This window comes from Sinocyclocheilus grahami, unplaced genomic scaffold (genome assembly GCF_001515645.1).
Source record: "Sinocyclocheilus grahami isolate Dianchi unplaced genomic scaffold, SAMN03320097.WGS_v1.1 scaffold293.1, whole genome shotgun sequence".
In the NCBI taxonomy this organism is placed as follows: domain Eukaryota; kingdom Metazoa; phylum Chordata; class Actinopteri; order Cypriniformes; family Cyprinidae; genus Sinocyclocheilus; species Sinocyclocheilus grahami.
In genome coordinates this window covers 933,253-946,844 of record NW_015505472.1, presented here as the reverse complement: position 1 = coordinate 946,844, position 13,592 = coordinate 933,253, and the positions used below count along the sequence as shown (strand labels likewise).

General features: G+C 35.6%; 1 protein-coding gene across 1 annotated transcript in view; it reads right to left on the bottom strand.

The window, feature by feature from the left end:
* The window catches only part of LOC107600844 (unconventional myosin-VI-like), a 64,364-nt gene that overhangs the window by 15,025 nt on the left and 35,747 nt on the right, over window positions 1–13,592 (bottom strand). The window contains exons 22-27 of the mRNA XM_016292816.1: window positions 12,833–12,963; window positions 11,431–11,508; window positions 8,869–8,998; window positions 8,658–8,748; window positions 5,635–5,785; window positions 1,491–1,699 (exon numbers count right to left, since the gene is read on the bottom strand). Of these exons, the coding sequence (XP_016148302.1) occupies window positions 1,491–1,699; window positions 5,635–5,785; window positions 8,658–8,748; window positions 8,869–8,998; window positions 11,431–11,508; window positions 12,833–12,963 (790 nt within the window). The remainder of the gene's footprint in view (window positions 1–1,490; window positions 1,700–5,634; window positions 5,786–8,657; window positions 8,749–8,868; window positions 8,999–11,430; window positions 11,509–12,832; window positions 12,964–13,592) is intronic.

Sequence of the window (13,592 nt, the reverse complement as noted above, 5' to 3'; positions counted from 1 at the left end):
CATAGTAGAAGTAGCATCTGTTTTCTATATTAATATATTTTAAAATGCAATTTATTCCTGTGATGGCAAAGTTATTCAGCAGCCATTACTCCAGTCTTCAGTGTTACAATTCTAAACTGCTGATTTGGTGCACAAGGAACATTTCTTCTTATTATTATCAATGTTTAGCTGCTTAATATTTCTGTGTAAACTGTGACTCTTTGATGAATAGAAAGTTCTGAACAGCATTTATTTGAAATGGAAATCTTTGTAATAATATAAATGTCTTTACTGTCACTTGATCAATTTAATGTGTTCTTGTTGAATAAAATAATTTATCAAACAAAAAACACTTTTGAATGGTAATATCCTATTTTTATAACTAATTTTACAGGACATCATAATCCTAAAACTTTATTTCCAGTTGTAAATTGGATTTTAAATACCAGATTTTGTGACCAGATTTTCAAAGTTTTGGACCCTACTGTATATGAAACCCTCGATATTTAGTGAGAGCCATCAAAAGAATGAATGCAATTCTTAACATGTTATTTTGTAAAATGTCATAATTATTAATGTATGCAGATAAACTTTTAAAGGTTCGCTTTAAAAGCTAGTATTCTTACCTGGCCAGAAAACAAAGAAAATTATAATATTTTATAAGGGGCAGGTTCAAATTCATAATGGCACAGCAGACAGCATTCTTAAAAAGTTCTCCATACAGAGTGTGCAAAGAACTTAAGGCTAATCCAAACCTTTAGTTGTTGTTAATGTATGTTGACTGGAGTTGTACAGCAAAATGTTGGCTCCAATAAATGTATGAGGTAAAAGCAGGCCACACTGAATGATCTTCTCCATCACATTATGACAATGGGATTCTGGGTCTTATTAATATTATAAGATATATTCTATACTGTACTGCACATACTATTTATTATTAATATATTATATACTATACTATAATTAATTATTATAATATTTTATATTATTGTTACATGACATTATCATTAATAATGAATAATGAATAAATAACTTGTATAAATGGAGCAGCCAACTGGCTATAAAGCTATGTGGTAATCACATTTACGTTACATAAAACTAAATTATGTAATTTAATAAAAAAGTTAAAAAATTAAATCCAGATAATTTAGTAATCCATAAGGAAGGGCTCCAGGGTGGATGGGCCGCACCAAACATAAAGCATGCAGTGGGATAAAAGTTGCTTTTGTTGCATCTACTTGTGTGGAACTGAATATTCTTTGACAAGACTATAAACATAGAAATATCATCATGGCCTGATTCGTGAAACGATGACAGATGCTGTCCATGACAGCAGGCTCTGGAGAATGCACAAGAGAGAGCAGGTCAAGGCGAACCCTCCAGTGATGTATTAATCTCTCTGCCAATCCCCTCCCACACCCTTTTTTTCAGCTCCTGTTCTTCTTTCAAACGCGCTGGGACTCTGACCTAATGTATGGTTCATCCGATTCGAAACTTGCGACGTGACTTACATGCGGCGGTCGTCTTCCTCCTGTTTGCGCAACTGCTCCTCTTCTTCGCTCCTCTTCCGCTCTCTCTCCATCTCCTCCTGGATGCGCTTGAGTCGCTCCGTCTCCTCCTGCTCCTGCTTCTTCTTCTGCATTGAGGAGAGGAGCTGCTCCGAGCGTTTCACCAGGCCCTCATACTCCTGCTCGATCTCCTTGCGGCTCATCACCGTAGACTGAGGGTAAAGTCAAAAAGAGAGTGTTAAAATGGATTTGATTTAAATTATTTGGGTTGTATATATTTTATGCATATTTTAGTTATAATGTCTGCTCTGCTTACATATGAATTAAATTTTACAGGGAAGTGTTTCAGACTCAGTGATTAAAACTGGTTACTCCTCTCTTTGAGCTATTCATTAAAAGAACTGGCTCATAAGAGTCATTTGTTTCAGGAATTGGGCAACACTGGCCATGCTGTATGTTTGTCATTCGCTAAAAAGAAGAGGCTCTTAAGAGTCACTTGTTCAGACATGGTCATGTTGTGTGCTGAACTCAATAGAAATACAAGACCTGTGTGACTTCCTTTCTTCTGTGAAACACAAAATGAGAGCTTCAGTTTTCAATACAGTAAAAGTAAATGTTGATTTATACTGCCAAGCTCCAAAAGGGCAAAAAAAAAAAAGCTCCATTAAAGTATCTTAAAAGTGTTCCACACATTTGACTTTACAACGACAGTGATTACTTAACCACACTCACAGCTTTCTAAGAGTGAGTCAGCTTGCTTACTGATGTGCATGATGATTTTGGAACTAATTCCGTAAAATGCTGTTTATCATTGTGCAAACAGAAAACATTTGTTTCAGGTTGTTATGATGAAATCTAAATATAATGGCACAATACGAGAAAATGGCGAAATTACAAGGGGAAATCTACACAAGCGTCAAGTCGTCAGAAAAGCACTAATTAAACCATCACTTTCTAAAAATATCCACCATACTGCATTCTACTATTCATTTCTTTTGTGCAAATGTAGAGATGTATTGCCTTTGGACAATCATTAAAAATGTGCAAGTTTAGTTCATGCTGTCTACCACTCATTCAACACTTGTATTTACGCAATCCCAATATTTACCCAAAAAAAGGAGGCTTGTATGTCACCGATAGTTTAGTAAGTCTGACAAACAAAACTGAATAAAAAAAGACAGCACAGCAGTTTGCTAGGATTTTTGGGTTGTCAGTCATTTATCTGATGTGAGGTCAGTTAGCATGATACAGTACCAAGTCTTCTGAAGTCATAATGAAGGAGTGGATGCCCTCCTCTTTTGTTATATAATGAATAGGGAATAATTCAATTGGGAATTGTACTTTTCTTAAATCCATTGCATCTATTCTGGTATTAATGTTATATTCAATGTCTGTATTTGGTATATGACCAAGAGTCTGACCCATTCATTTAGCCCAGCTTCCAGAGAATAAAAGATGCAATTGTTTGTAATTAATTCATTTGATTCATCATGCAGTCAAATGAATCAAGAGTTCTAGAGTGTGATGTTTTGTTTTATTTGTTATCTATATGCCTATAATACTAGTGTTTCTGTATTCTAAATTAGAGGCTAGATTACTGAGGTAAAAAGCAGGCCACACTGAATGATCTTCTCCATCACTTTTGACAATGGGATTCTGGGTCTTATTAATATTATAAGATATATTCTATACTGTACTGCACATACTATTTATTATTAATATATTATATACTATACTATAATTAATTATTATAATATTTAATATTATTGTTACATGACATTATCATTAATAATGAATAATGAATAAATAACTTGTATAAATGGAGCAGCCAACTGGCTATAAAGCTATGTGGTAATCACATTTACGTTACATAAAACTAAATTATGTAATTTAATAAAAAAGTTAAAATCAAGAGTTCTAGAGTGTGATGTTTTGTTTTATTTGTTATCTATATGCCTATAATACTAGTGTTTCTGTATTCTAAATTAGAGGCTAGATTACTCATTTTCTATGGCTTTTGAAAGTGTGGAGAACTCTGACTTCAGTAAACTTTTAACTTGACTCTTAAAAGTTCTTCATTGAAACGTATTTGTCTTGAAGGAGTGGATGCCCTCCTCTTTTGTTATATAATGAATAGGGAATAATTCAATTGGGAATTGTACTTTTCTTAAATCCATTGCATCTATTCTGGTATTAATGTTATATTCAATGTCTGTATTTGGTATATGACCAAGAGTCTGACCCATTCATTTAGCCCAGCTTCCAGAGAATAAAAGATGCAATTGTTTGTAATTAATTCATTTGATTCATCATGCAGTCAAATGAATCAAGAGTTCTAGAGTGTGATGTTTTGTTTTATTTGTTATCTATATGCCTATAATACTAGTGTTTCTGTATTCTAAATTAGAGGCTAGATTACTCATTTTCTATGGCTTTTGAAAGTGTGGAGAACTCTGACTTCAGTCAACTTTTAACTTGACTCTTAAAAGTTCTTCATTGAAACGTATTTGTCATATGGGGTAAAACTGTGTTCCCTAACAATACAATAGTTTTTTGTGAAGAACAAATTGTTCCTGTTACTCACCAAAAGTGTTGTCACTTGAGCTTGTTTGCAACTAAATAATAATGCTGTTGGACATGTCAAGGCAGGTTTGACATCACCGATGGCAAACACCATTGATTTCCATATGTATTTAAAAACATGACTGCAAATGAGATTTTGAGGGGAAGATTTTCAGTGAATAACATCTTCAGTTTGATCTGTTGGTTATTGTTTACCACGAGAGGTCTTAGTGTTTGTCAGTTGTATATTTGACTTATTTTTATACTGTATACTTTTTAAAGCTTGACAGCATAAATCACTATCCACTTTTGTTGTATGGAAAACAGAAGCTTGCACATTCTGCCTAAATATCTCCTTTTGTAATAATAAGAGGCTGGAATGATATTAGGGTGAGTAAATGATGACATATGATGACAGGACAGGCCACTTGGTTGAACTCTACAGTAGCTTCTTTAAAAAGCTTTTCTTCTGGTGCTTCATTAAACAAATTTGAACAAGGGTTTCACAAGAAAGTGGCAGCAACTCAGTGGTTACTCATCAGCTCGGCGACAGCGGTGACGCTGGGCCACATTCACCGCAGTTGTTTTAATATCCTGCAGATATTCATTAAACCTGGATGTGGATTTTGTGCCATCTGGCAGAGCACCAGAGGTGCGTGGAGGGGTGCAAGCATTGTGAATGATCATTGTACTGCAGAGGGGTGGGGACGCAATGACAAGGTCCGTCTCACCCCCTAACGCTAGATGAGTTCGCGCTAGTGTGTTGAATGACAGCCATTGATAGAACAATCTACGTTATTAGCCAGGGAGGCCACAGCAATCTCCAGTCCAGATGGTAAGGTAATAGGAGGCATTGCCAATCAAAAACCACATGCTAATCAAAACGTGCTATGCTAATAACAAAGAGGGCTATCACGGGTGCAGAAGTGCAGAGCGCATCTCATTTAAAGGGAGGAACAGAATGTTCAGGTAGAAAAGTTTCAGCTCTGGTGCCAGCTATCTATCAGGGAGAGGGTGCAATGTCTCTCGAGCTCCGTGTCAATAATGCACTCCGAGTCTGACAGATGAGGTTGGGCTCCATGTAGAGAATACAACAATGCATATACTGCATTCAATCAGCCAAAGCAGAAAGTTCGGAGGAAGGCAAGAAATCAACACTAGAAACGTCATAATGCGGCAAAGCTTTGAAAATCGACTTGACAGCATGTGGTGCGAATGTCAATGATGATCTACAGACAGAAATCTCATTGTCGACTGTCGATTTGCATACTTTGTATTTATTTACTCTGCTGTTGAGTGCTAGATTTTCTGCTGAATGAGATGAAACACTTCTGTTCTCTTTCTTTGAGCCCTAAGAACTTAAGAAGAGAGACACTTGAAGCTGGCAGACAATTCTAGCCACAGCTTTAGACCGCCTTCATCAGGACATGGAAAAACACACACCTGTTGAAATATGCATGGAAACCGATACACGACAGCAGACTAAGAAAAGAGCTACACCATGTAACATCATTGTGCTTTGTGAGCTGAAGGAGGTGAAAAGGGGTTTGACGACCTTGGGCGGTTTTCCAGTGGAAAACCTCACCTTGATTTTGGTCATGAGGGCGTCGGTGGAGGCGGCCAGTTCCTCAACCTGTTTGCTCACTTCTTGTTTTCCCTCTTTGAGTCCAATCACAGCTTCATTGAATTTCTCCATCCTCTTCCTCAAATTTTTCACCTTCATCATGCCATCAATGCTGCCATGAGAAAAGAGAATAGGGTCTATTAGTTTATTCAAAAATACATATTTTGTACACCTCTTCAATGATATCTTCAATGTTCTTCTATATTAGATCTCATTTTGATATTTTGGGTCATTTTAGGAAACATAAAATAAAAACTAAATATCAAGTTTTTTTATTATTATTTATTATATTATACTAAGGAATACTGACTTTAAAGATTTTTATCTGTCCAGACAAATTAATTATAGGTAGGACACTGAAAATCTGGCAGTTAGATATTTTAGTAATGAAAATTATCTACATAAAAAATTTGGAGCTCAAACTTGATTTTTACTCCTATTTTGAAGTTATTGTACTCTGCCTTTGCATTGTCGGCAAATAGTGAGAAGTCACGCCAAGGAAAAAGGCAGTAACAGCCACATTATATACAATATTTGATTGCTGATCACCATTTACAAAATCATTAGAAGGCTATAACATACAGTAATGTGACTGTATTTTCAGTTAGATATTTTAGTAATGAAAATTATCTACATAAAAAATTTGGAGCTCAAACTTGATTTTTACTCCTATTTTGAAGTTACTGTACTCTGCCTTTGCATTGTCGGCAAATAGTGAGAAGTCACGCCAAGGAAAAAGGCAGTAACAGCCACATTATATACAATATTTGATTGCTGATCACCATTTACAAAATCATTAGAAGGCTATAACATACAGTAATGTGACTGTATTTATTTTTTTTTCTGATCGTAACAATCAGATAAAAAGTTAAACGTGAGTGGATATCGTTTTGCAACCAATTTATTTGCAATGTTCACTAACATTAAAGAATGCAAGACATATTTAACCTATTGCTTTTACATCAAATTGAATGAAAATAGCCTAACTAAAAGAACGACTTGTGGATTGATGTGAACGCCAACCAGTAGGAATAATTGCTTGTGGATTAAACATCTCCGATGACGTTCATTGCCATGGATTTTATCGGGTTACAAGAAAAGGTAGGATATGGATTTAATTGCGAAATCTACTGATTTTATGTGATCATGCTATGCTGTCACGGCGTTCAAGTCCACGCGCGTGCAAAAGTGGGCAGCCCCAGACTGACATGCTGGCACTAAGAATAAAGAATAATCTGCCTTATAAAAAGAAAGAAAAAGTTTAAAGATTATTTACGATTAATTATTGCAGCCAAGTTATATAGTCTTTGCTTGTTTACAGTGTTTTGTTATATGGAGCAGTTTGGTAGATCGCGATCTGTCTGCAATTTTTTGGACAAATGAATTAGATAGATGTATGAAATAACACAAGCTACACTGTAATTTAAATGCGGCAGACTTTAATGGACAGTAAAACAAAGGCAGAATCCCGTATACTCCAGGCCAGCACAGTAACTTCATATTGACGCACGGCTAAACAAAGGCAGAACACTGTAACTCAATCTGAGCGTTCTAAAGCAAAGTCAAAGAGCAGTAACTGGAGTTATACAGTGTTCTGCCTTGTTTTCTCCTGAGCTTTTCGAAGTTACTGTTAAAATAACCCATTATGTTCTCAGAAAAAAAACAACGGAATTGACTCAAGATACTTATCCACATGATAAAGGAGGTCTTGAATGTCTCAAAAATATCAACAACTCATTTTTCAACCAAAAACGAAGTTACGGTCTTTTGCCTTTGCACAACAGAATAGTTCACCCAAAAATGAAAATGTGCTGAAAATTTCCTCAGCCTCAGACCATCCAAAATGTAGATGAGTTTGTTTCTTCACTGGAACAGATTTGGAGAAATTTAGCGTTGCATCACTTGCTCACCAGTGGTTCCTCTGCAGTGAATGGGTGCCGTCAGAATGAGACCAAACAGCAGATAAAAACATCACAATAATCCACAAATAATCTACACAACTCCAGTTCTTAAATTTACATCTTGTGAAGTGTAAAGCTGTGTGTTTGCAATAAAACAAATCTATCATTAAGGATTTATAACGAGTCCATAATATCCCTTCCTGCAGTGAAAATCTGTATCCCCTGTTGTCCTCTCGCATCAAAATCCCCCAACATATTCAGACGAGATGATTGAGACTATAATTTTCACTAGAGGAAGCGTTATTATGGATTACAGTTTGAAGATAAAAACATCGTAATGAAGGATTTGCTACATAGCTTTTCACGTCACAAGACATTAACTGATAGACTGGATTAAAGTAATGCATTTATTAGCTGTTTGGACTCTCATTCTGATGGCACCCAATCACTGCAGTGGATCCACTGCTGAGCAAGTGATGTAATACTGCATTTCCCCAAATCGGTTTCGATAAAGAAACAGAAACTCATCTTGGATGGACTGAGGGCGAGTAAACTTTCAGCAAATGTTCATTTTTGCATTAACTGTTCCTTTAAGATTGTTTCAAGATAGTAAAAATTTTAAATTTTTCTTGGGGAAAAAAAAAGCTTTTCAAAACCATATGAAGCAAACATGAATACATATTGCAAGACAATTTCAACTAGATTTTTAAAAGATGGATGGACTGAGGGCGAGTAAACTTTCAGCAAATGTTCATTTTTGCATTAACTGTTCCTTTAAGATTGTTTCAAGATAGTAAAAATTTTAAATTTTTCTTGGGGAAAAAAAGCTTTTCAAAACCATATGAAGCAAACATGAATACATATTGCAAGACAATTTCAACTAGATTTTTAAAAGATTTGTCCAATAAACAATTCAGATATTTCACTGACAGCTTTCCAAAAACACCAAATAGATGCTAACAACACAGAGACACCACACTGACATAAGTGTTGGAAAACAGATCCTCACACTGAGCTTGCAATGCATGAGAAATCCCGGTCACTAATAGAGGCATGCTGGTGTGTGTGTGTGTGTGTACATACCGAGGCTTGTGTCTTCTTTTGCATAGCCACATGCGAACAGTCTTCTGAATCTTGATGCAGGCACTGGCCCTGAAGCTCATTTTGTTCCTCACTGTGCCAAGTAAAAGAAAGAGGAAGAAGATGTAACACTGTAAAGGTGAATGGGAGGGCGTGGGATGCTTCTAATTGCTTTTTTGAAAGGCAGTTTCTGTGGTTATGAAGGGTGACGTACATTTAATAACTGACAGTGTGCACCACTGGACCTTTTTCCAGCGGCTGCACACCAGCCACTTATTGACCCGCTTTACAAGCTCGGCCAGGTGCTCTGGATCAGACTTCATGATCTGGTCAAACTCTGCAAACTGAGGCAAACACAGACACACATTGAGATTTATATAGCTGAATTTATGAGGTTCCCATGTGTGCCAGCTTAATGAAACAGTATAGCAGTTTTAACAGTCTTGTATTATTCCAACCCTCATGAGAAATATCATAAGAAATTATTACCTTCCCAGGGCGGAAGAAAACCCTGGTCAAGCCAAACTTGTAATCATTCTTGTTGAGGCCAAGTGCTTTAAACAGAGCCTGCAGAAGGAGACAATACAATCAAGACAGCAGAATGCGTACTTTATTAAATGCCTATCAGAGATCAATAAGAATGGCATGATGGCCTCAGGCCAGTGCTTACACTCTTCTGTTTCAATGATGTTACATTTGATGTTTTCATGCCTTGGAAACTTAAACATTTGGTTTTCTGTGCAGTTTTTAACATTATTGCAAGAGTGACTCGTGAGTTAGAATCAGAATGATTTGAAAACAATAAACAAGTCAGTAATGTTTTCCGACTTCCGCCACTTTGCAGCTGAAGTGTTTATGAAGTTTGTAGCTGTTAAAGAGTTACATTATAGTGGAAAAATTTCCAGCTGGTATTGCAAATGAAAAACACAAATAGTTGTAAACCGTTTTAAAATTACATTTATAAAGCAAATATGTTCCTAAAATATGCTAACACAAACTAAAGGCCTGATTTTTCATTATCTAAATAACACATTTCTAAGAATTAGAAAATAGACTTTTAAAAGACTTTTCCTTTCCAATGAGCCAGTAAATAATTCATATTCGTCACTGAGAGCTCAGAAATACCAAATAGATGCAAAAACACCATGACCACACTGTAACCGATGTTTAGTAATGGGCACTGTAGTAATGTTTTGCAACTTATACCACTTTCCAGCAAAAGTGTTTATGAAGATTATAGCTGTCAAAGAGTTACATTATAGAGGTAAACATTTCCAGCTGTTGTTGCAAATGAAAAACAAATTGTTGCAAACAGGGGAAAAACAACATTTAAAGAAAAAATATAAATACATTTTCAGACATAAAAAATGCTCCTAAAATATGTGAAAATCCAAAATAAAGGCCTGACAGGAATTTAAAAAAAAAAAAACTATTGTTAAACCTTAATTATACTCTAGACATTGCATTACAAGCATGATGCAATCATCAGAATAAAGGAGTAATTTTCAATAACTGCAATCAATCATTAAATTGCAGCCTGCTCATATACTGTATTAGTGTAGGATCTAATTGTACATTTTATGATTAAGTAAATACTTTATATTTAACCACGGGTGTATGATTAAAATGCAATTTGACTTTCAAATGCATCTGTAACTACCGATGATAAACCACTATCATTTATCATGGAAATCAATGAGGGATTACTCTGTGTGTGCTTTGGCACATGGATATGAAAGGTCATATAGCCTTTTCTAAAAATAATCCAGCTAGCCATCATCTATCATACTAATCCTAATTATATACACAAGAACATCATGGGAATAACAATAAGAATAGAAAGAGCTATTCATTTTAGATGCAAATCAAGATCAAAAACAATAGAGGTTTACTTTGCAAAAGAGTCGAGGATCAAGCCTTGTGAGCTTGTTGGGCATGTACTGCTTGTACATGTTGTAAAGCTCGTGAAACGGAGCTCGGGAGGGGAAGCCACCCTGCATCAGGTCCAGCACTGATACCATGCCTGAGAGGAGAAGAGAAGTACAGATCATGTAGCCGGTGAAGATACAGGATTTATTGCATTACAGGCCAGAGCTGAAGCATGAACCAAGTTTAAAGGGAGATTCAACATCTTATTCTTTGTAATGTGCACTCAACCTGTAACTGAACACTATATGTGCTTGCCTTTATCAACAAAACTCACAGAATGAGTTTATAGGAGTATAAACTAGGACACTTAGAACTTACTTAGTACTTACTTGCTACTAGGTGAATACTGTAGTTGATGAGTCTACATTTATCTCATGTGGTGCACGACTAGTCAACGAAGGTCTAAAGTATCGAACTAATTGGCAAATCGACATACCAGTGCAGCTCCTAGGATATACTTTTCTTATATCTCTTGCCTGAAAGTTTATTTCTAAAACTTTGCTAACAGCCTATAAAAAGCAATAACAGCAACCTTCAAAAACTCTTGTGGTAACACCACCTCCAAAACATAATGAAAAATCAGTGGAGCTCACATTTAATATGGCCGCACCATAGGCAATATCGGGATTTGTTTTAGCTTGCAACTGATGAGTGCTGTATATTTGTGACAGGTTTTCTTAAATTGAAATATTTGAAGCATTACCACAAGTGCTGTGAAATGAATTGGGAACTTAAAAAAATACACCTATGAGGTTCCCATGTGTGCCAGCTTAATGAAACAGTATAGCAGTTTTAACAGTCTTGTATTATTCCAACCCTCATGAGAAATATCATAAGAAATTATTACCTTCCCAGGGCGGAAGAAAACCCTGGTCAAGCCAAACTTGTAATCATTCTTGTTGAGGCCAAGTGCTTTAAACAGAGCCTGCAGAAGGAGACAATACAATCAAGACAGCAGAATGCGTACTTTATTAAATGCCTATCAGAGATCAATAAGAATGGCATGATGGCCTCAGGCCAGTGCTTACACTCTTCTGTTTCAATGATGTTACATTTGATGTTTTCATGCCTTGGAAACTTAAACATTTGGTTTTCTGTGCAGTTTTTAACATTATTGCAAGAGTGACTCGTGAGTTAGAATCAGAATGATTTGAAAACAATAAACAAGTCAGTAATGTTTTCCGACTTCCGCCACTTTGCAGCTGAAGTGTTTATGAAGTTTGTAGCTGTTAAAGAGTTACATTATAGTGGAAAAATTTCCAGCTGGTATTGCAAATGAAAAACACAAATAGTTGTAAACCGTTTTAAAATTACATTTATAAAGCAAATATGTTCCTAAAATATGCTAACACAAACTAAAGGCCTGATTTTTCATTATCTAAATAACACATTTCTAAGAATTAGAAAATAGACTTTTAAAAGACTTTTCCTTTCCAATGAGCCAGTAAATAATTCATATTCGTCACTGAGAGCTCAGAAATACCAAATAGATGCAAAAACACCATGACCACACTGTAACCGATGTTTAGTAATGGGCACTGTAGTAATGTTTTGCAACTTATACCACTTTCCAGCAAAAGTGTTTATGAAGATTATAGCTGTCAAAGAGTTACATTATAGAGGTAAACATTTCCAGCTGTTGTTGCAAATGAAAAACAAATTGTTGCAAACAGGGGAAAAACAACATTTAAAGAAAAAATATAAATACATTTTCAGACATAAAAAATGCTCCTAAAATATGTGAAAATCCAAAATAAAGGCCTGACAGGAATTAAAAAAAAAAAAACTATTGTTAAACCTTAATTATACTCTAGACATTGCATTACAAGCATGATGCAATCATCAGAATAAAGGAGTAATTTTCAATAACTGCAATCAATCATTAAATTGCAGCCTGCTCATATACTGTATTAGTGTAGGATCTAATTGTACATTTTATGATTAAGTAAATACTTTATATTTAACCACGGGTGTATGATTAAAATGCAATTTGACTTTCAAATGCATCTGTAACTACCGATGATAAACCACTATCATTTATCATGGAAATCAATGAGGGATTACTCTGTGTGTGCTTTGGCACATGGATATGAAAGGTCATATAGCCTTTTCTAAAAATAATCCAGCTAGCCATCATCTATCATACTAATCCTAATTATATACACAAGAACATCATGGGAATAACAATAAGAATAGAAAGAGCTATTCATTTTAGATGCAAATCAAGATCAAAAACAATAGAGGTTTACTTTGCAAAAGAGTCGAGGATCAAGCCTTGTGAGCTTGTTGGGCATGTACTGCTTGTACATGTTGTAAAGCTCGTGAAACGGAGCTCGGGAGGGGAAGCCACCCTGCATCAGGTCCAGCACTGATACCATGCCTGAGAGGAGAAGAGAAGTACAGATCATGTAGCCGGTGAAGATACAGGATTTATTGCATTACAGGCAAGCATGAAAGCATGAACCAAGTTTAAAGGGAGATTCAACATCTTATTCTTTGTAATGTGCACTCAACCTGTAACTGAAGTGCTTGCCTGCTTGCCTTTATCAACAAAACTCACAGAATGAGTTTATAGGAGTATAAACTAGGACACTTAGAACTTACTTAGTACTTACTTGCTACTAGGTGAATACTGTAGTTGATGAGTCTACATTTATCTCATGTGGTGCACGACTAGTCAACGAAGGTCTAAAGTATCGAACTAATTGGCAAATCGACATACCAGTGCAGCTCCTAGGATATACTTTTCTTATATCTCTTGCCTGAAAGTTTATTTCTAAAACTTTGCTAACAGCCTATAAAAAGCAATAACAGCAACCTTCAAAAACTCTTGTGGTAACACCACCTCCAAAACATAATGAAAAATCAGTGGAGCTCACATTTAATATGGCCGCACCATAGGCAATATCGGGATTTGTTTTAAAACGGAGCTTGCAACTGATGAGTGCTGTATATTTGTGACAGGTTTTCTTAAATTGAAATATTTGAAGCATTACCACAAGTGCTGTG